This window comes from Canis lupus, chromosome 19 (assembly GCF_011100685.1).
Source record: "Canis lupus familiaris isolate Mischka breed German Shepherd chromosome 19, alternate assembly UU_Cfam_GSD_1.0, whole genome shotgun sequence".
In the NCBI taxonomy this organism is placed as follows: Eukaryota; Metazoa; Chordata; class Mammalia; order Carnivora; family Canidae; genus Canis; species Canis lupus.
The window spans coordinates 47382584-47407223 of NC_049240.1; the positions used below are offsets into that span (position 1 = coordinate 47382584).

Sequence of the window (24640 nt, forward strand, 5' to 3'; positions counted from 1 at the left end):
CCTGCAAAGGGAATTCGCATTTCTTGGGTTGGGGTGGGGGGGTGGGTGGTGGGAAGCGGGGAGACCATGGGGGAGGACTGGCACATAAACACTGAAGTAAGTTTTAATTAGAGAGCTCTAATACCACCCGCTCCTTTGAGTAAGTTGGTCGCGATTACAGTGCAAAGCGCTGCCTGGAAAGTCCAAGTTCAAAACGCACACGAGCTATTTGCAAATCTGTAAGAATTTGGTAGGGCTCTCATCTTGCATTTTCAGGATAGACACATTCATCCAGTTGCTAGGAAAGCCAAATAATGAAAACATAGCTGGGATTTAGCAAGTTCCACTGGGAATTACCTATGATAGAGGGCAGGGCTGCACTTCCTCAGAACATGCTCCTGCTGTAAAAATTCACAAACCTGGCATTCATACAGGCATCTGTCGCTTGCTCTAATGCCAGTTCATAGTATACATACAAACATCTGCTTCCGTGCACAAAGGGATACAGAGCGCTTGACAGGTCTGTGTTAGCAGGGTTCGCAATGCCAGTTCTTTATGCAAAAACCCTAATGCTTCCCGTCAAGCCATTAGAAGTGATACAATCAGCCCAGGCCCCATTAAGCCATCAGTGTCCACCTGTGATAAAGATGGCCATTTGTTTTCTTAAAGCCCACTTAATGTCTGCTTAACTCAATTTGTCAGGAAATGTAGAACAATTTCCTCACAGCCTGAAATTTGGTAGTGGTTCAAAGTCAAAAGGCCAGGTCTAGTCCTATTCAAATGATATAATAAACAGTCTTCAAATCGAAATCTCCCTTGAGGAGCTGATGTTTACTTTTTTAAAAAAAAAAAAATTACGTTAGCTAGAAAAGAATACCATTTGCATCCTTTACTATTATTTTATTTATTTATTTTTTTATTTCTAAAGTCCTGGAATATGTCTACCAGTGAGAAGGGCCACTGCTTGATTGCAGGAGGAAATAACTTTATTCTTTTCTTAAAAAATTCAGCCAAAAACGGGTTTTAGAAAGAACAGGATGGCTTTTGCAAAACACTAGTCCTTTACTATAGCAATCACTTCCAACCTCTTTAAGAAATCCCATTACAACGTGTGTAAATTTACTCTTTAGCCAAATTCTGTTTAAAACATTCTCCATATTCTTTATTTCTAGCTATTTGTTGGAAATGGCCTTTTTATATCCCTTAAAAATTAAATGATTGCTTTTGAAAATATTTTACTTTGAAATGATATTAATCAAATATGGGAGCTGACTTTGTGCCCAAACCAACTCACTTTAAGTCACATGACCAATTACACGAGGGTGAGTATGTCTGGTCATCTGGAAGGCAGAGAGGAATCAGAAGACGTTTCTAAGATTAACCATCAGGGGGCCCTCTTAAATATTATAGATACACTGGCTTCCTTGCATTCCAAATTAGAGGTCCTTAAAATCTAAAACCAACTTTGAATAAAATTTTAACCAAAAAATTTAATTTTTGTGTGTCCAGCAAGTTCCACGTTCAGAATATTTAACTTTTGGTTCTTTGTGTTTCTGCTTATAAGAGTGAGGCCCATGGGGTGCCTGCATGGCTCCGTCGATTAAGCATCTGCCTTCGGCTCAGGTCGTGATCTCATGGTCCCAGGATCAAGTCCCACACTGGGCTCCCTGCTCCATGGAGAGTCTGCTTTTCCCTCACCCTCTCCCTCTGCCTCTCCCTCTGCTTGGGTTCTCTCTCACTCTCTCTCAAATAAATAAATAAAATCTTAAAAAAAAAAAAAAGAATTATGCCCTAACTATTGATGCTACCTAGGAAATATAATTTCTCACTATGGATGTAAGGTAAACTGAAGAACTGAGTCAATTAACTGGATAATTCAATCAACATATATTAACTGGGAATCTAATATGTACAGAAAAATTGGGGCAAAAGCAGAGTTTAAGAATATAAATTAGATGGATACTACCTCATTCTTTGACTTACAAGTAGAGAAAGCTTTAATGAATATAGTTTCCAAAAGAGAAGAGAAATTGTGTTGACTTACAGGGGTAGGGTATGGGAATTGAACATGTACCTCAGCATAGGATGAATATCAGCTTATTTTTTTCACTTAGAAATATTGCCATGAAGTCTTATCCTTGAACTAGTGCTATGTTTGTAGGTTTTATTTTCCAGTCTTCAGAGGTTCAATCTAATAAGCGATATAATACCCTAAGAAATGATTTGATGGAGGAAGAATCAGAGATTAAAATATGGAACCAAAATATATTTACATGCAAGGCCCCACAGGATGAGCCATCTTTCTTCAAGTTGGAAATATGTAGTCCCGTGACCTGTGGCACTTGTGTCTCCTGTCCTCTCCGTGCAAACACCCTACTACACCCAACATTTTGAGCCACGAGAAGGAAACATCACACTCAGACTTCGCTTTCTTGATTCTGGACTGTATTCACGAAGAAAAAGGTGAACTGCAGCAGAAATACCTAGAAGAAAGTCTAGTACGTTATTTTCCTAGATATGGTTTCATCTGTGAAAATAGCATATCGTCTTTCAAACCTTTCAAACGACGAAAGGTTATCATCTGTACCAACAGAGAATTATTTTTATTATCAAGGTAGCATATATTCATTACGGAAAATTTGGAAAATGCATTTTGAAAATGAGAGGCAATCATCCATACTCCTGTTAGTCAAAGAGAACTCAATGGTTAATATTTTGATATGCTTTCTACTAGTCTTTTTAATTAACTGCTTAGTAAAGATATATAATTATATGGGATCTAAGCTATTGTACAAATACATTTTAAAATATCTCTTCTAACAGATTACAAAAATAATAAGTATTTATTGAGGCTAAGTAAAAAGAAGAAAATTAAATTGCTTTAAATTTCATCACCATATTTTAGGGTATTTCCTTTTGACCTATTTGCCTGGCATTTTTGAGGCTAACTTGAACAGAAAACTAAAAAGAAGAAAATTAAAATCACTCTAAATTTCATTTACCATATTTTGGGGTATTTCCTTTTGACCTGTTTGCTTAGCATTTTTCTCTCTAGCTTACTTAATTCTTAAAACATACGTAACGTTGGAAAATTCATATACAATTCCTATTATTGCTTGATTTTTTTTCAGTCTTTATCACTTTAACGATCCCCAGACTCAGTTTTTTCAACACAATTATTATAGACACAAAGCGTGTTTACCAAAGAATCATAGCAAGGGGAGTAAACACTCTGCTCTTCTCTGAAGCTTTGCTTTTTAAGAGGGGAAGAAAAGTCTTGTTTAGTAACTCTCCAGTGCAATGTTCTAATAATGGTGTTTGCTAGCAAGTGCCAGAACTGAATAGCACCAGAACCATTTTAAATGGTCATCATCTGTCCCCAAAGCGTTCACCTGAACTGTGAAGAGAGGACCCCTCTTGGTCTGAGAATGAAATCAAAGCCAAAGAGAAATAATCAAATGGTGCCTTCTGAGTTTTGGGTCCAAACCAAATAGATACTTACTTTTGTTTATAATGTCTCTATTTTTGAGTTGCAAAATTTGATTCATCACTCAGTAGGCTTATATAAGCCTTCCAGTAAACTTTTCAAGAAAGCAGTGCTATTATAAATCTCCGCATGGATGAGAATGTCTTTCTGTTGTTTTAACATGCAAAAGATAATATGAGTGTGCACACAGTTTGGGACCACAATTTTTCCCCCCTATAAACAGTAGATACCGCTTTGTTTTACTTTAGAATTAAGGGAAATAAGTCTTGGGAAAGGCTGGATATTTACTTATTTTGTCTTCTTTTTGTTCGAATATTTGTAGGATTATACTTGATCTTTATCACTTCAAAGTTTTGCCAAAATACATCAAGATAGTGTCTATACTCAGTAGTGGTTTCTTAGAATCTGGCCATCATTTTAAATACTGAGCTAGTTTTTTTATTCACAGAATTTTTAAAGAAATTTTGTCCTTGATTGTTGCATATTTTTCAAATGTTCTGGTTTCTCCCTCAGGTATACTTATAAATCGTAGACAATCTCTCAATTCTCTAACTTCCAACATGTCTTTTTCCTATCTTTTTTTTTTTTTTTTTTTGTCTCCACATTCTGGGGAAGCTTCTCTAGTTTGTCATCCATATCACTGACCTAATTCTTCTGCAATTAAAAAAAAATTATTTTGTATTTTTAACTTTCCACACTGTCTTTCTTCACTATCTATCTCATCATCTTACCCTAGTATTTTTCCATTATACCCTATTGTCTTCTTATGGTCTGCTGCTTCTCTTTTTGTTAGAATTCTTGATGTTTCAAATTCTATTGAAGATGCTAAATAGTTTCCTTTTTGTCTCCTGGACATTGTGAAAGTTCTGCTCTTCTGAGCATTGTTCTCTTATCTGAAATGAGTGTTCTTAAAGGTCATGCATTGTTGTAAATTTTGTTGTGTTTACTCATCTCAAAGGTGGAAATGTAACCAATACTTGCGCATCCTGCCTTTTACCTTCTGTTTCAGTTTGAGTCAAATCTTTGTCTTGGAGCTATACCAAGACAACAAATTGATAATCATAGCTCTTACATTAAATCTTACCTAGCATATTTAGTATCTGATGGCCCTGCCATCCTGATATTGAATCCCCCCCACACACTATATTCCTTAACTCGCTACATTCTAAAAGATGAAAAACATAAATAAAACATTAGAATTCCAAGAATTGATTCCTAATAAAATTTTCACCAGTCTCTGTCCCTCCTATGTTTTACATTCGGGACCACAGTTTCTATTGTGATACGTGCCATTATTAGAGTATCCTTTCTGCCTTCCATCCTCAAACTCCTCAGTTCTCTTTGAAAACTGCTATCTCCAAATTACTACGGGGGGCGGGGGCAGGGGGGGAATAAAAGAAGTCCTGATCAAACTCAGAAGGGGAGAGGACTGGTGAGAAAGGAAAGAAGGAAAACATTCACACTACTCAATAGCATTAGCTTTGTAGAAAACAAAGTGCTAGGGAGCGCCTGGATGGCTCAGTTGGTTGAAAATCTGGCTTTGATCTCAGCTCAGGTCTTGATCTCAGGGCCATGAGTTCAAGCCCTACACTGGGCTCCATGCTGGGCATGGAGTCTACTTAAAAAAAAAAAAAAAAAAAAGAGTGCTGTCCAGTGTTTTAGGTTGGCATAAAAATCTGAAAATTTCAACTGAAATCCCACAGTTGAAGAAAGAGAAGGATCTTTCTGTTTCCAGAAAGTCAAGCTCACTGAGTCAATAGCACCATAGGGCAGGTGGTCCCACCCCTGCGCTAAGTTTTCCAATTAAATTCAATCTGCCTTGAAGGAAATTATTCTTAATTCTTTGACACCATGTTGATCATCAGTTTCTGTTTATTGTAAGAATTCTAGTCTATTTTCTTTGTATTCAAACATAGTGACAGGTTTCGAGAGGTGGTTAGGTGTTAGCAACGAGATGCCACTTTAAAAACCAAAAGTCAAGATTTGCATCACCTTTTTTTAGAGGACATCACATTGAAAGTTTGCATTCAAATTATCCCTTGGAGTGTGACCTCTGCCTATGACTTCTTTACATTTGCGTCTTTACCTGGAAATGGTAACAGGCCTGAGAGGAGGATATTATTTTTAGTCCTGCCACTTGCAAGGCCCTTTGAACTTCTAAGAAGATGCTTAGAATCACAAAATGTAAATCAATCATTTATCATAACGATAGATTTCAAAGTATTATATTTCCATTTGGGGAATTTTTTTTTCATTATCTAAATTACACCTTGGTTCTTTATAAAAAGAATCTTGGAGTTTACATCATAGGAAAAAAAAAAAGTTTCTATTGGCTTGAATTGTCGGTAAGGTGGTGTGTGAATGGCCTCAAGTTATACATTTGCAGAGGAAATATCATCCAGATGCTCAAGTCTTAGTTTCTTGGCAGACAACTAGGAACCACATCGAAACTGAGTCTAAAATCTTTTAACAAAGGAATTCCACATTCTCTTACCTTTGGAACGGACATTAATTAAGAGAAACAGTCATATCCCCTGTGATCAGAGTTTAACTACTATTAATCAGAGTTCACCACACAATTAACACTTTGAACTGATTAGCAAATGGAAATCATAGCAAGAAATTTTGAGGTTAGATTAGCAAGTGGACGGATTCTCTTACCCAACTCACTGTACCTCATCTTTTAAAAGAAAAAAATTAAGCACTCCAGTCATAACGAACTGGGCAGATTTTGTTTTTGGTGAGGTGTTTGCCGTTACATATTGCACATAATGTATGGCACTGTTAGGAGGAAAAAATTGGAGTCAAAGTGGCTGGAAAGTTAGGTCTGCTCTGTAGCACTGTGAGATTGTTGACATCTGCCGAGGTTGGAGCGCTCAGTAAGCAGGAAATGGGGTGTCACTCTGAGTGGTAGTTTACCATTATCCTGGCATCCTAATGAAGTGTCTGCAGTGCACAGAGCTTCTGGATGGCATCTTAACGCACGGCTAAGCAAAAGCACTTCTCTCCCTGTCACTGTCATCCATCTGCCTGCACCCTACTGTAGCCAATGGGATGGAACCATGCTACAATGTGCTATAAGCCATTTAGAGTTGCACATTGCATAATCAGTCCCATCAAATATGTAAAAAATGGCTATTATTGGTTATTTTCCTCAAACTCTGGCACCTGGAGTTTGATACATTAAAGTTAAACTTTCCGAGTGCTGTTTATGCTATTAATTCCACTTTCCCCCTACTATCTAAATGGGAATGAGTTGCATCCTCATTGTCTTAAGTCCTGTTAATGGACTGAAAGAGTTGTATGAATATTCATTAAAAAAAACTTCACTGTACATCACACTTGGTGAATTCATCAATTTACAATATAATGGAATGGTCATTTTTCTTTGAGATAACCATTTTTAAGAAAAGGACAAAAAAAATAAATCAAGTTGAATCCCAGATTGGTTGCTTTCATCTTCGAGCACATTATTTAGTTTGCAGTGATTGTTTGGGGTCTTTCAATAGCTCTCTTTAAAGACACAGTGCATTTCATCAAGTGCGTGTACATTTTTAAGCTAGTTTTGTCCAAACTGATGATTCATTTGGGTGCTTTAATATTACCTCCGGTGAAATTCACATGCAGTGGAAGGGGAACTGTCTGTTATTAGGTGGCGTAAGTATAGTAAGGTGTGTGTAATTCTCCAGAAACTTCTAGAGGGTTCGTGTAGGGTCCTCCAGACATGGCCCGCAAGGCAGCTGGGCCCTCATGGCAAGAACTGAAGTAGTGAGATGGCCACAGAGTTGAGAAGGAGCTTTCTGTAATAGGCGGGTGCAACAGGAATCTGCCAAATTAGAGGTGTGTGTGTGGGGGGGGGGGTTGGGGTTGCATAAACAAGAGGCCATCACATAATTCGGTTGCATCAGGAATTTTTTTTCACAGACATTAAAACTATGGTAAACATAACAGCGGGGAGGCTTGCACTGCAGCACAGTGGGAAGCTTAAAGCGCCTGCCCGCCTGTGCCTGGCTCCAACCACTGCTAGAAGTCTCCGACTTTCATTAGCACTCAACTGATTCACCCAGATTCCCCAGAAAAGGAGAAAAATCCAAGCAGCCAAGCCCCTGGCTAATTATTGTAAACGCTCCCAGGTTACAGGATTTTGGAGGCAATAATGGCAGGAAAATGTTGAACCAGAACAAAAGAGTCCCCCTGAAATAGAAGAAGCAAGAGCTGGGTTTGTTGTTTGTCTGTTTGTTTTAAATCGGTGTAGCCTTTGATTTGATTGGTAAGGCAGTGTGTGGGAATACTGGACCACCCCTTTACAATGAAATTTTAGGTGACTGAGCCAAAGTGTGTGCCACTCATTTTGAGCAGTAAAAAGTACAGGTTCATCTCACAAATGACCTTCCCCAACCCACCCCCCTCCTGCAAGTGGCACCCGAATGTATGCAAGCATGTCTCACAGGTCCCTGAAACAGAAACTGTTTCCTCTGGAAGAAATTTGTAATAATTCAAAAATCAATGTCTAGCCCAATGTAACCAGGGCGGCAAACTAATGCACATCACTGCAAAATACTGCACATCAGGCTAAAGTTTTTATGCCACCCCTTAACAAATGGAGTCATTTGAGGAAAAAAAATACCGTTTTTATCAAAGGGACAGTGGTCTGCTATTGATACCCATAAACATTTAAAATGGTGCTTTTTTTTTTTTTTTAATGGAGTGATAGGTGTTTATTTTTGCTAAATCCAGCCTTGGGAATCTGGTTTCTTCAATCATATCCCCCCAGCTGCTGTCAGCATTACAGCACATCGGCTTTCCTTCATGTGCGAATATTTCTCCAGACTCATTTGCAAAAGAGTCGAAGCGATATTAAAACACCACATCCAAACCTCCTTTAAACACACAAAGAAATAGGAAAACACATCAGAACTAGACCATTGAGAAAATCCTCCTTTCAAATTTACTGTTTGCTTCACATGCTAGTATAAAATATCCCACAAAGTCCCGTTTGTGATCCATTTGAAACAATCTTGATTTGCTTAAATTGTCACATTCTTCTTGCACATTTCTTCCTAAATGCAAAAATGGCAAGGACTTCTCCTCCCTCTTCATTATAAAAGTGCAGAATTTCTGGCTTGTTTATTCCTAATGGAACACTTGAGAAAGAAGAAAATATATAAATATCTCTTTCAGAAGATTAGTTGTCTCAATCTTTTTAAAAGAGAGGATTTGCTCATTTCTTCCCCATGGTAAACAACTTGGGCTTTTCATTGTAATTTTCCATTGTCAAATTAATGCATTTCACTTTGCCAACTTGGTCCCATGGTTCTAAAACGTTGTACTTTTTAATATCCTTATTTCTTCTGTAAAATATATTAATGTGTATCATTAGGACATAGACAAGGATAGAACCTAAGCATCTTTTTAAACAGATTTGTTGGAGTTGGAGGAAACTTCTACTCCACTGTCACTTAGTAAAAACAAAGTCTGAAAAAAACTTGCAATCCAACAAAATAAAAGTATATTTTATTCCCCATGAGAACACAGTTCCAAGCTAAGGATTTCAAGAAAGAAATGGTGTGTTTTTGAGGCTCTCAAATCAAGCATCAGAAATTTTGTTTGATCTACTGGTAAATATTCTATTGACAAGGTCAAGAACAGAGAAAGTCTGGCCGCCAAGACAGAAAAGAGAATAAGCATTTAAAACAACAACAAAAACAACAACAAAAGTCGACAGTTTATCAACTTCAATATCTAAAAGTACTGTGCAGTCCCTTTACAGAATGTGGAGGAAAGTCCCCAAACTATAATGAAAGTATGTCCCGATGTTCACCTACCACATATATAGTTCTTCAAAAATTATATTAAGGATATTAATGAAAAAATGGCTAATATTTTCAAGAAACTATAAAGAGAGAGAAAGAGAGAGATGGAGAGCAAAGCAAGCTGTGGCAAAAAACCTGGGCTCAGCAGCTTTCTGGGGGAAATGGTGAAATGTGACTATGTGATTTATAATGAGAAAAGGTATCTACAACATACAATTTTCTACCTAGCTGCAAATAATAATTCATAGTGATGTCCCTTCCAGATAAAAGACCTTTGCTATGTAGGACCCATGTGGTAAAATGATCATGATAAATGTCAGACCAGTGCAGGTAACGGCTTTACAAACCATTAAGATTAGCTGGCTCTTTTTTCCGATGATAACAGTAACCATGCTGTGACTCTATGTGGTAATAATATCTCAGTCCTGATAAATGCCAGAGCCAGGCAGAGGTGTTTATCATTCCCAGTTCAGAAATGCTGACTAAAGTTACCACATGTTGCCTGTTTTTCTTCTTTTACAATAGTCTCACAATTAAAAAAAAAAAAAAGCTGAATCATAAAATTATTTTATTCCCTATTTCTTAAAGGATTTTGATGCTTGTGGCTATTAACTCTCTCCTGTTCTTGGTGTCACTGCATGGCCAAGTCAGATGGGCTGGCTGAGAAAACAGTTTACTATACGAACCACTCTCTCCTTTTCAGAAGTCTTCTGCTCAAAATGAATAGTTATGGATATGCTTTTAAATACATATATAGATATCTGTTAAATTATATATATATATATATATGATGTAAAATACTGGGGGAAATATTTCTTAATTCATATTTTATTTAATTGTGTGACAAGTCCTAGTTGTTTTTAAGTGAGATTTTTTTAAATCCCCTATAAATTGAATTTACCTACCAATGGAAAGTGGTAGACACATATTCAAAACTTCAAGTCTAGAAAAGTATTTGTAGGATTTCTACCCTTAAGAAAGTACACAAAGATAATGCTTAATATAAATAGCTACTTGAATACTTGAAAAGGATTACTGGTTTATGATTAGAAAGGTGTCAAATGACTCAAAATGGTAACCTGTGTGTGTGTGTGTGTGTGTGTGTGTGTGTGTTTAAAGCTTGTAAAAGCAGATATGCTTGAATAAGTATAGTTTAAAGAAAATTCTCACAGGAGAACTGAATTTCAAAGAAATAAACTAGTGAGCTTTATTTTCTCAGCACAGACTATTGCCTGAGGATGAATTAGTATCATTTGTAAGTTACAGAAATATACTTGGCCACCATGACACCTCCAAAATTACTTTGGAAATAAGAAATTCTAGGGAGGACAATACAATCATGCTTTTCCCATAAAGATTGCTACTGGAGTGTCAGCCATTGCTTTACTCTTCAATTCAGACAAAGAGGGGCGATGCTGCAAAACTGAGGAAGGGGTGTTTAAGAGATAGCATTAGATTGGTGAATTTTAGGAAATGCTTCATCCCAAAACTGGTTGCACAAAAGCAATAATACCCTTTATTAAAAGTAACTATTAAAACTTCAGTACTTTTTCCAAAATATTCCTCCTTCAATATGAGGGCAATGCACCTGAAGTCCCTAGAATAACATGGATATAGTCACATGGGAAGAAAAAGGGGGGTTTTATTACTTTCCTGAATGTATTTGGAGGAATGTTAAGAATATATAAAGAAGTCAAGAATAATCATTCTAAGGCCTTCAGAAAGTGACTAAATAAAATTTTACATTCATTGACTTAGTATTAAATACATTTCTCAGTCATTTTGAATTTTTTTGGTTTAATGAGCTAACACATCAGAAGCATTTTAACAATCAACATAGAGAATCCCTTCAGCCAGAAGAAACATAAACTTCACTGATACCTATATTATGATATGTCTTAAATTTAATGACATATTTGTATTGTATCTGCCCCCATGGATTGTCAAATGACAGGAGACAGGGATCAACGTTGTATCTGCCAGTGGTTGCACATAGCTCCTAATTAATATTTTTTTCTTTAACCATGTATGTATTCAATACTCTAAAAAATTATTTAAGAACTAGTTTTTTTTTTCATTTCCTAATTAATTTCTTAAATTTTCTAATTGTTCATTGCCAGAGAGTAGGAAAAGTGGAAAGAAATTGAGGTTGCGCTTAACAAGATTAGTCTTGCTCCTAACAGCATGCTCTGGATGGCCTGCCTCTTCCTGAACAGGGACAAGAAATGTCTAGAAATGACGCTAGCCATTATGCTGAAGTTTTCCCTACAGGTTAGGGAACATGGACTTATGGCAATCAATTGGCCTAAGTATTTTCATTACTGACATTTATTAGCTATGGCGAGTTATTTCATCTTTAAAACTCTTCCTAAAAGCCTTCTTTTTTCAAAAATCACACAAAATATTAATATCTCCTGGAAGGAGAAACTGAATACAAGTGTGCCAGTAAGGCGATTCATTCTAATTCTCAGGTGATCCACGCTAGAGAAAGAAAGAGATCTTACCTGAGTCAGGTAGATTCAGTTCCTACTGTGTCCTTCCGGTCCTGCAAATTACACACCTCTGTTCTCAATCTGAGCTGTTTTGACATAGATTATCAACACCTAAAGTCAAATTTACTAGGAATCTGCAGGCATTGAGAATATGCATTCTTTTTAATTAAATATAAAAGAAGTCTTTTCTGGTTTAGAGGGGCATTGGAGTGGGGTGCGTGAAATCTTGACAAATTGTGAATTACCAACCACAGATTAAACTGAAGATTGTGGTTATTCCCAGTTTATGATATAATGACACTTCTATTTATGATGCATTATACCTACTTTTGAATTATGACCAAACACTCATTGATAATGGACAATCTTCTACGTATATACAAAGCTATCACATATTGTGGGCTGTTCTTGTTCATAGGAAAGGGTACTGAAGATTAAAATTTATGGCTTCATATGATTTTGGAAACAGCCTTGAACTACGAGCAATCATGTGCCAGGGCCGATAGAGAGGATGATTCAGAAGAAAGATCTTAATGTGAAGTGGACTTACATTTAATGAACACTCACTATCTGTGCATTGATATGCACTGAAACATTTTTTTGCAATTCTACAAAAAATCTTAGGAGGTATGGGCTTTTTGGCATTTTTAAGGCATAGGAAACATTAAGAGTTCAAGCAACACATCGTAGGTTGCCCCAAATCAAATAGCAGAACAAGAATTCTCACCTAGTTCTTTCAGACTCCTTCATGATATATGAATTCTCTTATTTCATAGCATGAGTTTGAAATATATGTCTATTTGTACCTACTTATGAGTCCTGAATTTGCCCCCAGTTGTTTCTCCCTAAAGTAAATGTAAGTTATTTAAAGAAATGTATCAGGCAAATGTCATGACTTGGATGATTCCTCAACAACTAACTCCAGTTTTATAATTAAAGGCATATTCTCAATGATTTGTACTCAGCTGCAGGGAACGATAACAAATAAAGTGTTATCTGAAGATACTCACTTCTCCTATAAGCCAGGGCAGTCTGACCTAAATTCTGAAATGGTCATGATACAAAAAAAGCATAAATTGAATAGAAACTCAATTGTTTTCTTTCAAATATGACCCTACTGTATATGTGACTACCATTTTTTCATACAGGATGCGTTATACATTCCAGAATAACATTCAGAAGCAAAACAGCTGTGATAATGCTGACCTTTTTAAAACAAAGGGATACAGTTGTCCTTTAAGAATTACAGATAAATAAAATGAATGGTACTACCAATATATTGGCTGCTGAGAGAATTTGGTCTCTTCTTCCACTGGGTGAATCTACATAACAATGAAGAATTAATTTTGGAATATGATTTAACATGCGGCTATAAATAAGTTAAGAATAATAAATGTGTGGATGATAAGGCCAGAAAAGTGTCCAGGGGTCATCAGATCCAGAGTACTGCACTACAAAGAACTCTTTCTATCCTTGTACAACTTTATCTTATCTCTTTGCAGAAAGGCATTTGGTTGTAAATGTCCTTGTTTTAGTAGCAACATTTCATGCAGATAAATGTAAATATAACTATCGTAAACTATATTTTAAAGAAAAACGTGCCCTTAAAACCATGAATCAGTGCAAAACTATAAAGCTATATCCTTATCATAACATTATAGGTTATTTCACATCATGTAAGAGCTGTTACTTCTCTAAGTAGCCTGGAGTTGTTTATGAAGAAGCTCATTTACAGGAAAGTTTGGTATAGTTTGAGAATCTGGGGCCAGGTGAGTAAAGAATCAGCATTAGGAAGATCGTTTACTATCTTAACATATAAATGCATATTATAGGTATTTTCACATCGACATTCTTTGCCATCCAGTAGCGGTAAGCCTGAAGCACTTACAGAAAGATTCTGTGCTCAGAGATGAGGTTATGTTCACAGCTTAGAGACTGGCAAGGCAGTTGGGATATGGATGGAGCACTAAGACAAATGTATCAAAAACCATAAAGTATATACAAAAATAAGTCATAAGGGAACTGGTTTAAGAGTAAATGTGAGAGAAAGGGAGAATTATGGAGTTTCTCATTATTGGAAAGATTTTGTGTAAGTCTCACAATTTACCTAAGAGATTCTCCAATTCTCCGTAAGGAAGAAATTCTCCCCCTCCCCGGAAGTCATAGTGTAAAAAAGTCAGAGATATCTCAGAGTCTTCTCAAAACTCTCAATACTTCATAATAATGAGAAACCATATGCTGAAGGAGAAATATTAATAGAAAATGCTGTCTTTCAGATGCTCACTGAATCAATTGAAGACAGTTGACACATCTTTAGTAAGCTGTATATGAATCTTAGCTCATTAACCAGTCCTGTATTATGTATGCGGATTCCAATTCCTCATCTGACACATCAATAAACCAGATCTGAAAAGGTGTCATTTCGGTTTTAATATATCCAATTGTATTTTTAGATGTTCCTCCACTTAGAAGTGTTTGTGTTACTTCCTGATTTTACAAGCTATGGAAGAATGGGTGTGGTAATGATTTGAATGGGAAACCACTGCTTTCCTATAACCTTTTCAAAGATTTTGTTCTGATTACATTGTAAGGAAAGTAAATTTCTCTTCCTTAACATTATTTCAGCTCTCTCTAAACCATCAGTTCTCCCTTTAGTCCCTAAATAGAACTTCACCACAAACTTGTGTGTACCACTACTCAATTGCACAATTTCTCAAGTATGTGTGAAACTAGAGAGGGAGAGAAAAAATATTGTTATAAAGAGCCTTCATGTACAATGTTTCTTATAGGCAGATATGGGAACCACCATACACTTTTATAAGGATTCTTAAATGTAACTGAACTGCTCGCCTATCAGATCATCAGTCTCTGGTGATCACAAGGTATCTATCTAGTGTATTGTGAAATGTCAGGCCACCAGAGCAATTGTACTGTCACCAACTGACACCAACTCAGTTCAAGTATCGACAACTGCATTTGGAATGGTCACTGCAACCAGAAAGAATGCTTATTGCTAAAAATAAAAGGTGACCCAGACCTAGCCTGGGCCTCAAAAAAAGGGAGGGTGAGAAAAGGTGTGACTCTTTATAGAGTACTTACTTTTTACTGGTCACTGTGCGAGGTATATTACGGACTATCTTGTTGAATCCCTGAAACTGGCTTTTTAGATATTATTCAAAGAAACTGGGAAATTTGTCCAAGGCCACACAGTTAATAAAAAACTGTTACAGAACTCAAACCAAGGGCTGTGAATTCCAGTCCATGTTCATGTCTTTCGTTCATTCGCTAATTCTTTCTTCATCCACCTAACCCTGTATATGCCGGTATAATAGCTGCCTAGCTTTACAGGAAAACTTCCAGCTAAATGGGAGAACTTAACAGGCATTCAACCCATAGAAATACCATGTGTAACATCGTGTGGATAGAATGTCCTAAGTGCAAGGCAACACAGGAGAGAGAGAACTCACTCTGTCTGGGGAAGTTCATAGTTCTTTTACTTAGTGGTGAAACAAACTTAGTAGTTTGTTGTTGTTGTTGTTGTTGTTGTTTGTGTTTTTTTTTTCAAACTTAGTAGTTTTAATTTCTGCACAAGCACCATGCAGTGACCTTGCATAAATTGAGCAATCCCCAATCTTTCTTCTTAAACCTGAGTCATATGTTCCCTAAAACTGAGGTTCGCTGGATGTAGCCATTTAGACCACTCTCCACTTATCGTTTCTCCAACTTAACTTATGGCTACTACTTCTGTAATCCCCGGTGTCAACTTTTCAGAGTTTTCCCTTTTTTGGAGGCTCTGGCATTGTCCTGACCATTACAGGTGAGAGATTGCAGTGAAACTAGAAAGATTTCCTCTCTCTTCTCCCAACATCATCTTTATTGCTTGAACCAAGTGGTTCACTCCCAGGTAAATTGTACTACTAGCATCATGCCAAACCATGCAGAATGTATCCACCTTATGAATGCAGACATGTACGCATACATATTTGTATATGTTTATGCCTATATATGTGTGGATTTATATATAATCATGGGTGTGTGGTATTAGCTTCAGGTGACTAGAACGGGGTATCCAAGTATTCCTGAGAGCTTTGCCCTGGACATACTATGCCAATTTCCCTCTCATCTTTATTGAGTCATTTTACTTATTTTTCTGAGTTTGTTACATCCCATAAGATCCAACTGGTCCTATGAAGCATCACATTGTCTTACCATCATTAAGCTACAAAGGGGCTCTCTATCCTTTTGGCAGAAAGATTTTATCTGCTGTCTGCTATGATGTTGCAACTAGCTTTTCTTTCTCTTTCTTTCTTTCTTCTTTCTTTCTTTCTTTCTTTCTTTCTTTCTTTCTTTCTTTCTTTCTTTCTTTCTTTCTTTTTCTTTCTTTCTTTCTTCTTTTTTTTTAATTTCTCTCTCCCCCTCCCTTTGTCTCTTTCATTTGCAGTTGTCCAATCCATATTATGTTGGAACTCTTCTAAGAATAACTGCAATTTTGAAAGCTCTAACTGTGGGAGGCATTATTTATAGGCCTTTGTGGTTTTGGGAGGAAGAAGAAAAGTTTCCAAGGCAGAGTTCTACTAGGAAGATTGCCCCCCACTCCACTTTAGCCAAATACCATCTTTTGCAGGATATTTTCCTATAATTCCTTATTAGAAGTTTCTTTTGCAACAGTGTATTTAAAAACTGTCATTTTCTGAACCAACTCTTCCTTACCTCACTATATAAAGTTTATATACCTAATAACGGGTGATAATGAATTGGGCTTTGGAGAGCACATTGTATTAGGAATTGTGTTTGGTTTTAATATCAAGAGACTCGTCTTCAAAGGCTTTGGTACGCACGAGCTGATTTTCTTACGTTAAAGGAACTCAGAGAGACAGTAAAGGACTGGTCTGACTGCCTCACATATTCAAGGAGGCTCCTTTTAGCTGTGTGTTTCATTCCACATCCAAATGGATGATATACCATTCCATCTACATTCTGAGGAGCAGAAAGGTAAAAAGGCTTAAAAAGCTCAATCAGCTCCCTGCACATGGCCTCACCAGAAGTTCCATCCATCACTTTGACTAAAGTTTCTGTGGCAGGATGTGATCACACGGTCACATGTGAAACTAGAGGAGAAGAGAATGAATATTGGGTGAGTGTGTACCTAACGTATTACCCACATATATCGCCTTTTCCAACAGTGACCTCTTAAGGATCACCAGGAGTTCTATGTTAGAGGTTAGAGATAGGATATAGAAAAGAAAGGTACCTAAGTCAGTGTATATCAAGTGTTTAAGTTCAATAAATAATTACAGTTCCAAGTCCTGGTTAAAATTATGGTGAGATGAATTCTCTAGGTGCTAAGTAAATCAATTCTTATTATGCAATCCATGCCCATAAAGGAAACAAAATGAGGGAAAGCAATCTATGTGGTATGAAGTTTTAAACAACTTCCTATTTTTTTACATGTATATGACTAGGTATTATGCTTTCAATTTTTATTTTTTGTACTTTCTTATTTTATAGCAAAAGCAAAATGTGTTAGGGAGAAAAGATAACACAGAGTAATAAAGAAGATTATTTCCCCTCCACAAAATCAAGTGAACAATAGAATATTGGTAATTGAATCACGCTGTGTGTCCTCAACTGTTCGTTTCCTATTGCTGCTATAACAAATTATCACAAACTCAGTGGCTTCAGACAACACTAATTTATTATCTTACATTCCTGGAGGTCAGAAGTCTGAAATCATCTTCACTGGGCAGAAATCGAGGTGTAGACCTGTGCTCCTTCTGGGGGCTCTCTTTCCTTGCCTCTTCCAGTTATTAGAGGCTGTCTTCACTCCTTAGCCCATAGCCCTTCGTCACATAGCCTTCTGCTTCCATTGCCACATCATCTTTTCTCTCTGACTCTGATCTTCCTGCTTTTGTCTTAACCACCTTTGTGATTATACTGTGCCCACTCAGATAATCCATAATAATCTCCCCATCGCAGAGTCTTTAATTGAATCACATCGGCCAAGTACCTTTGGCCATAGAAGGCAACATACTTGCAGGTTTCAGAGATTAGGGCATGGACATCTTTGGAAAGCCATTCTTCATCCTACCACATCTTATAAAATAGTAAAGCATTTATAAAACTGATTCAATACCTGATCTTAACAAGAGGATTATGTCAAAGCCACACTGTTGCTGCTTCATATTACTATGATCTACATCAGAGCCAAAATAAAGAAACTCCATGATAATGATGTTGAATACACTGATTCTCTTCGGCTACTGATTAGGACTTTAAGTTGTTAAGTCTTTGTCCAAAATTCTCCTAAGACAATACCCTCTTGCATTTAGGAAATCTCATTCTTTTCTAACATTCCTTTTATTTGTTAAACTTTTTTTTTTTTTTTCAGAAAAGCAAGACTATAACACAAGAATTGAAACTATAAAGTCTCTTGTGCAAAAACTCCCTCCACCAAATCGTGACACCATGAAAATCCTGTTTGGACATCTAACTAAGTAAGTTGAAAGAGTTTCTGGTTGTATCATCATATTCTCATTTCTTACATAAGCAGTATTTAACTTCAAATCTCTATGACAAGATTTTCCAAAAGTATGTTTCTCAAATTTTCCCCTTAGCCAATCTAAGTCTTCCTACAGAAGCTGGAGAATGTACAAGAGGTAGGAAGGAGAACCTACAAAAGGAACTTCTAAAATAATTTATTTTTCCTGGTCTTTTCAACGAGTAGATATTTGCTGATTCATTGACATAACCTGACCCAGAGCCCTAGGATGGATTGTCTTTACTTCATTATCTAGTATAATGGGAAGAGCATGAAATAATTCAGACATGAGTGCAGAACATAGCCTCATCGTGTACAAAGTGCTATGACCACAAATAAGTTACTTACACTGTCTAAAATCAATTTGCTCGTTTGTAAAACGTTGATTCAGATTGGTAAGGTGCCATCCATGTAAAAAGCTAAGGGAAGAGTATGAAGGCAGAGAAAAAGCACGTGAAAAGACACAGAAGCCGACAGAGCTTGATGTATCTGAAAAACAGAAAGCAGGCCGGGATGGCTAGAGCTTAACGAACTAGGGGGGTGGTGGTGGTAGGAGGTAAGGTCATAGTGGCAGACTGGTGTCAGATCACATAGGTTCTTGTGGGCCTCAGTGAGCGATTTGGATCGTTATTCTAAGTACAATTACCAACCATAAAGAGTGCTGAATTGAGGGAGTATAAAAGATCACCCTGACCCATGGAGAGAATAGATTGCAAAATGGAAGCAGGGAGACCACCAGCCATGGAAGTCCAGACAAGAGGTAATGATAGCTTACGTGAAGTCCTTAAAGAGATATATTGGCGATGGGTCAGGGTGGATCTGCTGCTGGTCAGAGTGCAGATGAAAAAGGAAAGGAGAAATCAAGTGCGCCTCATCCAGTTTGGGCTTAGGCAAGTGAACAAATGGTAGTACTTACACAGATGGGTTGAATCGGAAGAGCGGACTGGAAAGCTCCATTTTGGTCATGTTAAGTTCAAAATGACCGTTACTCATTTGCTCTCTTAACACCTTCTTCAGATAAAGCGGAGTGCACTACAAGTGATGAGGTTTTAGCTTTCACCATATACCTATAGTAATGTTGAAGCCTGATAGAGTGTCAAACAGATCGGACAGTTTTGCTTTTGTGAGACTAAATCTCCTTAATCACCTATTCCTTGGGTGATTATTGAACTAATCCTGTAAATTCAATACATGTAATTGCACACACACAAAATTTAACCAACGGTGGTTCATATAGATTAATAAATGAAATTTGCCTACTCTTTACTCTGAGCCTTCCGAGCAGAAGTAACCAACGTTTTTGTGTATATGTGTATACGCACATAAACATGTGTATATGATTGTTATTGCGTTACAGTTGATCATACTGTACATTTAGTTCTGAAGTATTTTGCAAAATACTTCATGGAAAGTCTCCCATTTCATTAGACAGATTTATGTGATTCTCTCTAATGATGACATAGTATTCCACAGTATGGATAGTCCATAATTCGCTTAATCAGTCACTGCATTAGGGAACATGCTTAACCTAATCCATTATATAAGTTTCTTTCTTATTTTACCCCAGAGGAGAACCTGTGCCAAAGTTCATACCATTCCTTATTGCTAGAATGTCCCTTCTTATCACCTCCCCATACTGGCTATCATAGGAAACCCAGTGTGGCTTAGTGAAAGGATATTGGGCTTTAAAGAAATAGAGAGAGAGCTCTAGAGTCAAATACTTGTTCTATACTTTACTCCTCTTATGATCTCAAGAACATAAAACCGGATTAAATAATATCAGTCATAGCTTGTGGTCATGAGAATTAAATGAGATAATGCATGTATGTAAAATGCCTGGCTGGAGGTAAACATTCCTCAAATGTAAATTCTTTTCCCTTAGGATCCAGACATATCATGAAAGGGGTTTCAAGTTTCAAGTAAATACTGGAGTGCTTATGCCAGTAACTTTAACTGGACAAAGTCATAAAACAAATGGAAAAGTATACTATTTAATGCTATGCAATACTTAGTCTTGGAGACCTTGAGAAATATCCATTACTCAATCTCAATTATTCCCTTTTGTTCCCCCCAACTGAAACGAACAGCTAGAAAAAGAAAAAAAAATAGAGTCCGCTAAATCCTCCTTTAAAACAAAATAGAAACACAGATGAAAATCCATCCAATTGAAAACTTTAGAAGGATGAGAATCCTCCCCATTTCTACCACACCATCCCATTATTATATCATTTTCACAGCATTCACCTTGTAAGACTTTTCATTATAAATGGAGAGAAGAGTGGGATTTGCTAGTCACCAACCTTTCTTGAGTGGTGTGACCATATTCCACCCTGTACTGATTTATAAACGGGGTTTAATTAAGCACAAGTGTGTGCACATGATTATATCTTGTTAATCATTTTTTGCTAAGTTTTTGTTAAACAGCCAATCGTGGCATGTCATGAAAGCCTGAGAAGACTAAATAAGAAGATTGTTTAACAGGAATTTAAAAATATTCATGTTTGAAAGAATCATTAGAATGTTTTCCTTAGTCTTGATGCATTTGGTAGTTCTTCAGAAAATCTACCGTCAACACTTGTATGTAGTGTTTATTTCAAATTGTTGCAAATATATATTTTTTGAAGTTTGTTTAGTGAGGGTCAGAGAATGTAATGAAGTGCCAAAAATTCCACTTGACCTATGTACTCTCTAGCTCTAGCCAACAGAAGAGAACTCCATTTTTGCACAGCACTGAATTAAACATCCCCTTGAAAGCAGAGCAACTACCAACTGAGAGCGTTTAATACAGCACGATTGGACTACAGGGTGGATGCCAGTCTTGTCCGCAAAAGCCAGAAATTTTAAAGGGTTGTGATAACATTAAGTATACGATTACACAATGGCTGCACCAGCTGAATAGTCTCAGAGTCCAGAGTCTTCATTCTTGATCTAACTCAAGGTCAAGTTCTATGCGTCTGCTGTGATAACATGAAACCAGAAATTCAGAATAAGCTATCATCTCAAAATGCCATCAACCAGAAACCTTTATTAAGAGCCACTTTCACAAATTGACATTACAGTGATAAGTACTGTAAGGTCCCCTAGTACCTTCTGAATCATCACATAAACGACAAGTTCTATCTCTGTAAAGTATGTGTCCAGTGCATTTTCTTTTAGCTTGCTTCTTTGGAAAGGCAGGGAGGCAAGGTGAAGATGAAGTTAATGAGGAAGGAGGACCTGGAAAGATAAGGGTTAGTTGCTGATGGACAGTAGTCGGAGATTAAAAGCCAGGCAAAGGAGTTACGTAAGCAATAGAGAACCATTGAAACTTTATCTATGGGACATTTGCATGATGTGCTCAGAGTTTATGAAAAGCATCCAACAACAGAGGGTAGGGTGAACAAGATAGAAGGAGAAAAGAACCCAGGAGGCTACATGGAAGTTGTAGTTGGATTAAAGTGATGAACATCAAGTGGAAATAAATAGCCTAAATCTTGAGAATTTTCAGAGGAAATTTCTAAACAATTATTTTTTTATTTCTCTCATTTCTTTATCCCCATATCCAGCCATCCATGGAGTTAAGTCTCAGGTTTCAATGTTGGGGATTGTGAAAAGAGTCCCTTGGACAGTGATAATAACGATGATAATAAAGCAAAAGGAGATATTGTGGAGAAGAGTTCACCCTTTATTTTGCAAATATAAATAGGGAGTTGAAGTTATTGAAAACTAAATAGGATGAATCTCATTTTGTCAGATATGTATTGAATCAAGCTTTTTATATGCTGCTAGTCAGAATGTACCAACCAGCATGGTGGGAAAGCCATATCTGTACTATAGCTCAAGAATAAAAAGCTTTCAAGTCTTCATGTCTTTTGGGCCAGTCATTGTAAGTCATGAGGGAGGCCTTTTATGCAGACAAAATTATTTATGCCAGCCATATTTGCACTGGTAGACACTTGGAAACAACCTAAGTGTCCAGTGACTGGGGAAGGTTTTACACAACATGATAAATGATATCAGCGTACTGAAATGTGGTTCATAGCCAATTGTTGTTGTTGTTTTTAAAGTCAGGGTTACAATATCTTATATATTCCAAAAGAATCTAACTATAAATATGTGGAACATTTGTGCAACTGGAAAAGATCAAAATTTTTGTTGAGATGTTAATGTTTCTTTCCTAGAGTTTCCCTGCCCCCGCCCCCCCACCATGTATCGCCATTGGCATAGAAGTATATTGGTATATTGGTATAAAAGGCAATATTGAGGTTAAGAAAACAGGTAAAGAGAGCAGATATTGGAGTTAGGCAGACCTGAATGTGAGTCTTGGCTCTACCACTTATGGAAGGTGTAACTTATGAAAGTGAACAACCCACTTTCATTTTCTCATCTGTAAAATGGGGATCATCACAGAACCTCTTTCTCTGGTGAGGGCTAAACGAATACATTTTTAAAGAGTCTCAAACAGTACCTGTCACTTATCATATTCTAGATAAACATTCTACATCAACATGTATCTTTTTCATAGTGAGAGAAATAGAAGATAATTTTTAATGAAATGAATCTGGAACAGTTGCACAAGCTGGGTTGCCAAATATCCTGGCTTCCAGAAAATGTTTTGTCCCACCACAGAATCTTTTTGGAAAACCTAAGTCCCCACCCTGGGCTGACTTCAGCCAGTTTCCCCTGGTCTCAGTGAGGCTGATTTCACCTGTTTGGCAAAACACAGGACACCTCACACCAATCTCTTGTGAAGTGCCCAGGCCAACTCCACCCTGTCCCTAACTCTCCATCAACTTGATTTGCATCTTGTCCCATGTTCTCAGATCAGACTCTTCTTCCCATCACAATGGTGGCTCGCTAAGATCATCTACTCTACCTTGACTCTTAGGCAGGTGTGAGGAGGTTGGGGGTAGGGCACAGGTCTTCTGTGCTTCTTGTCCAGAGCCTTCCCTGTTACAGGAGTTTCCAAAGGACAAATCTCTTGCCTCGTAGTCTTACTTATCAGAATAATTCTCACACTGAGAGTTTCCTGCCAGACAGCACAGCACACTGGCTTCGTGGGAGCCTGGTAAGTGAGATATGTTGAAGCCAGTAAGGCCTTATCTGGTGCCTCAAACACCCTGTGGAAACACTCCCAGAATCCCATCAGCTACATATCTACCTGACATGTAGCACTGATCTCTCAAAGTCCTGGCATTCCTGTTGCCATTACCATGAGTCAGGTGTTCTAGCGATCGCTGCAGTCTTCTCCCACACATTTATTTCCAGGATAAAAAAAGTTACCTGCACCTCACAGAAAATTTAGGGCTAAATACAAAAGTATTTCGGCCACGCCAAATTGAACTCGTTAGCCAGATTACCTTGTGGCGTGAATTTTGGAAACCAAAACAACCTCAAATTTTTGAGTGGGGAGCACATGAAAGAACATTCAATCTCCAGGTAGGTGTACATTGTCCAGAGAAAGTCAAATGTCTGAGAAAAGGATGGCCATTAGACATGATGAATGACATCATAGCACTCACTGATTTTTCAAAAACAGCTTTGGAAGAATATATTTGCTGCAGACTTATTTGCAGAATATATTTGCTGCAAGTAAATATTCTTATAGGAGACTCGCACTTGGTAAAATAGGTTGAGAAGAAAGCTACAAAATCTTCCCTTTTGCATCAACTCTGAGAAAATCGCCCAGCTGTTCGTAGAACTCCAAGGTGAAGGAATGATACGGCTGAAGAGACAAAGCTCATGGAAGCCTGCCAGTCGAATGCCTTCTTGAAAGGCGAAGCTGTTGAGCTGTGGCTATTTTGTGAGAGTAAACTGATATTTAAAGCTTCTCTGTGGTCTTCATGGGTCTTGAATAAAATATTCCCCAAAAGCGTGTCAGAGGCAACTCAAATGATGACGACCCAGAAATGCAAGAGTTGTAGGAGGAAACACTGGTGAGGAAAGAATTCACCCATCCTGACTTTTTTAAAATGGTACTGCCAGCATGTCTGATATTTGGAGGGGGGAAAAATGACACACGGCTAAAGAATGAACTGGAAAGCCCATGAGCTCTCGCCCTTCTCTCTGGTCTTCAAGAGCAATGCTGGTGAAGCTCTGCGCCTCCCGTCAGGCCTCCGACTGTGCAGCTCTGGTGTGCTTTGGAGCAGGCTGTGTTTTTCTGTGCTGTCTTCTGGCACTCCACCCTCTTTCTGTACACTTTGGTCGCTCACCCAACCATAATACCTGATAGCCAACGACTTGCAGGCCACGGGTATTTTTCCTGGAAAATGAGGAACCTGTACAAATTGTTATTTTCTTTTTTCTCTCTCTTTTTTTCTCCCCCCCCCCCTTTTTTTTTCCTGAGGGACAA

At 37.5% G+C, this 24640-nt stretch overlaps 1 protein-coding gene across 2 annotated transcripts in view; it reads left to right on the plus strand.

Annotated features, from left to right (window-relative positions):
* The window catches only part of ARHGAP15 (Rho GTPase activating protein 15), a 609765-nt gene that overhangs the window by 531867 nt on the left and 53258 nt on the right, over positions 1–24640 (plus strand). For both annotated transcript variants that reach the window (XM_038565114.1, XM_038565115.1), the window contains one exon: positions 18160–18265. In XM_038565114.1, the coding sequence (XP_038421042.1) occupies positions 18160–18265 (106 nt within the window). The remainder of the gene's footprint in view (positions 1–18159; positions 18266–24640) is intronic.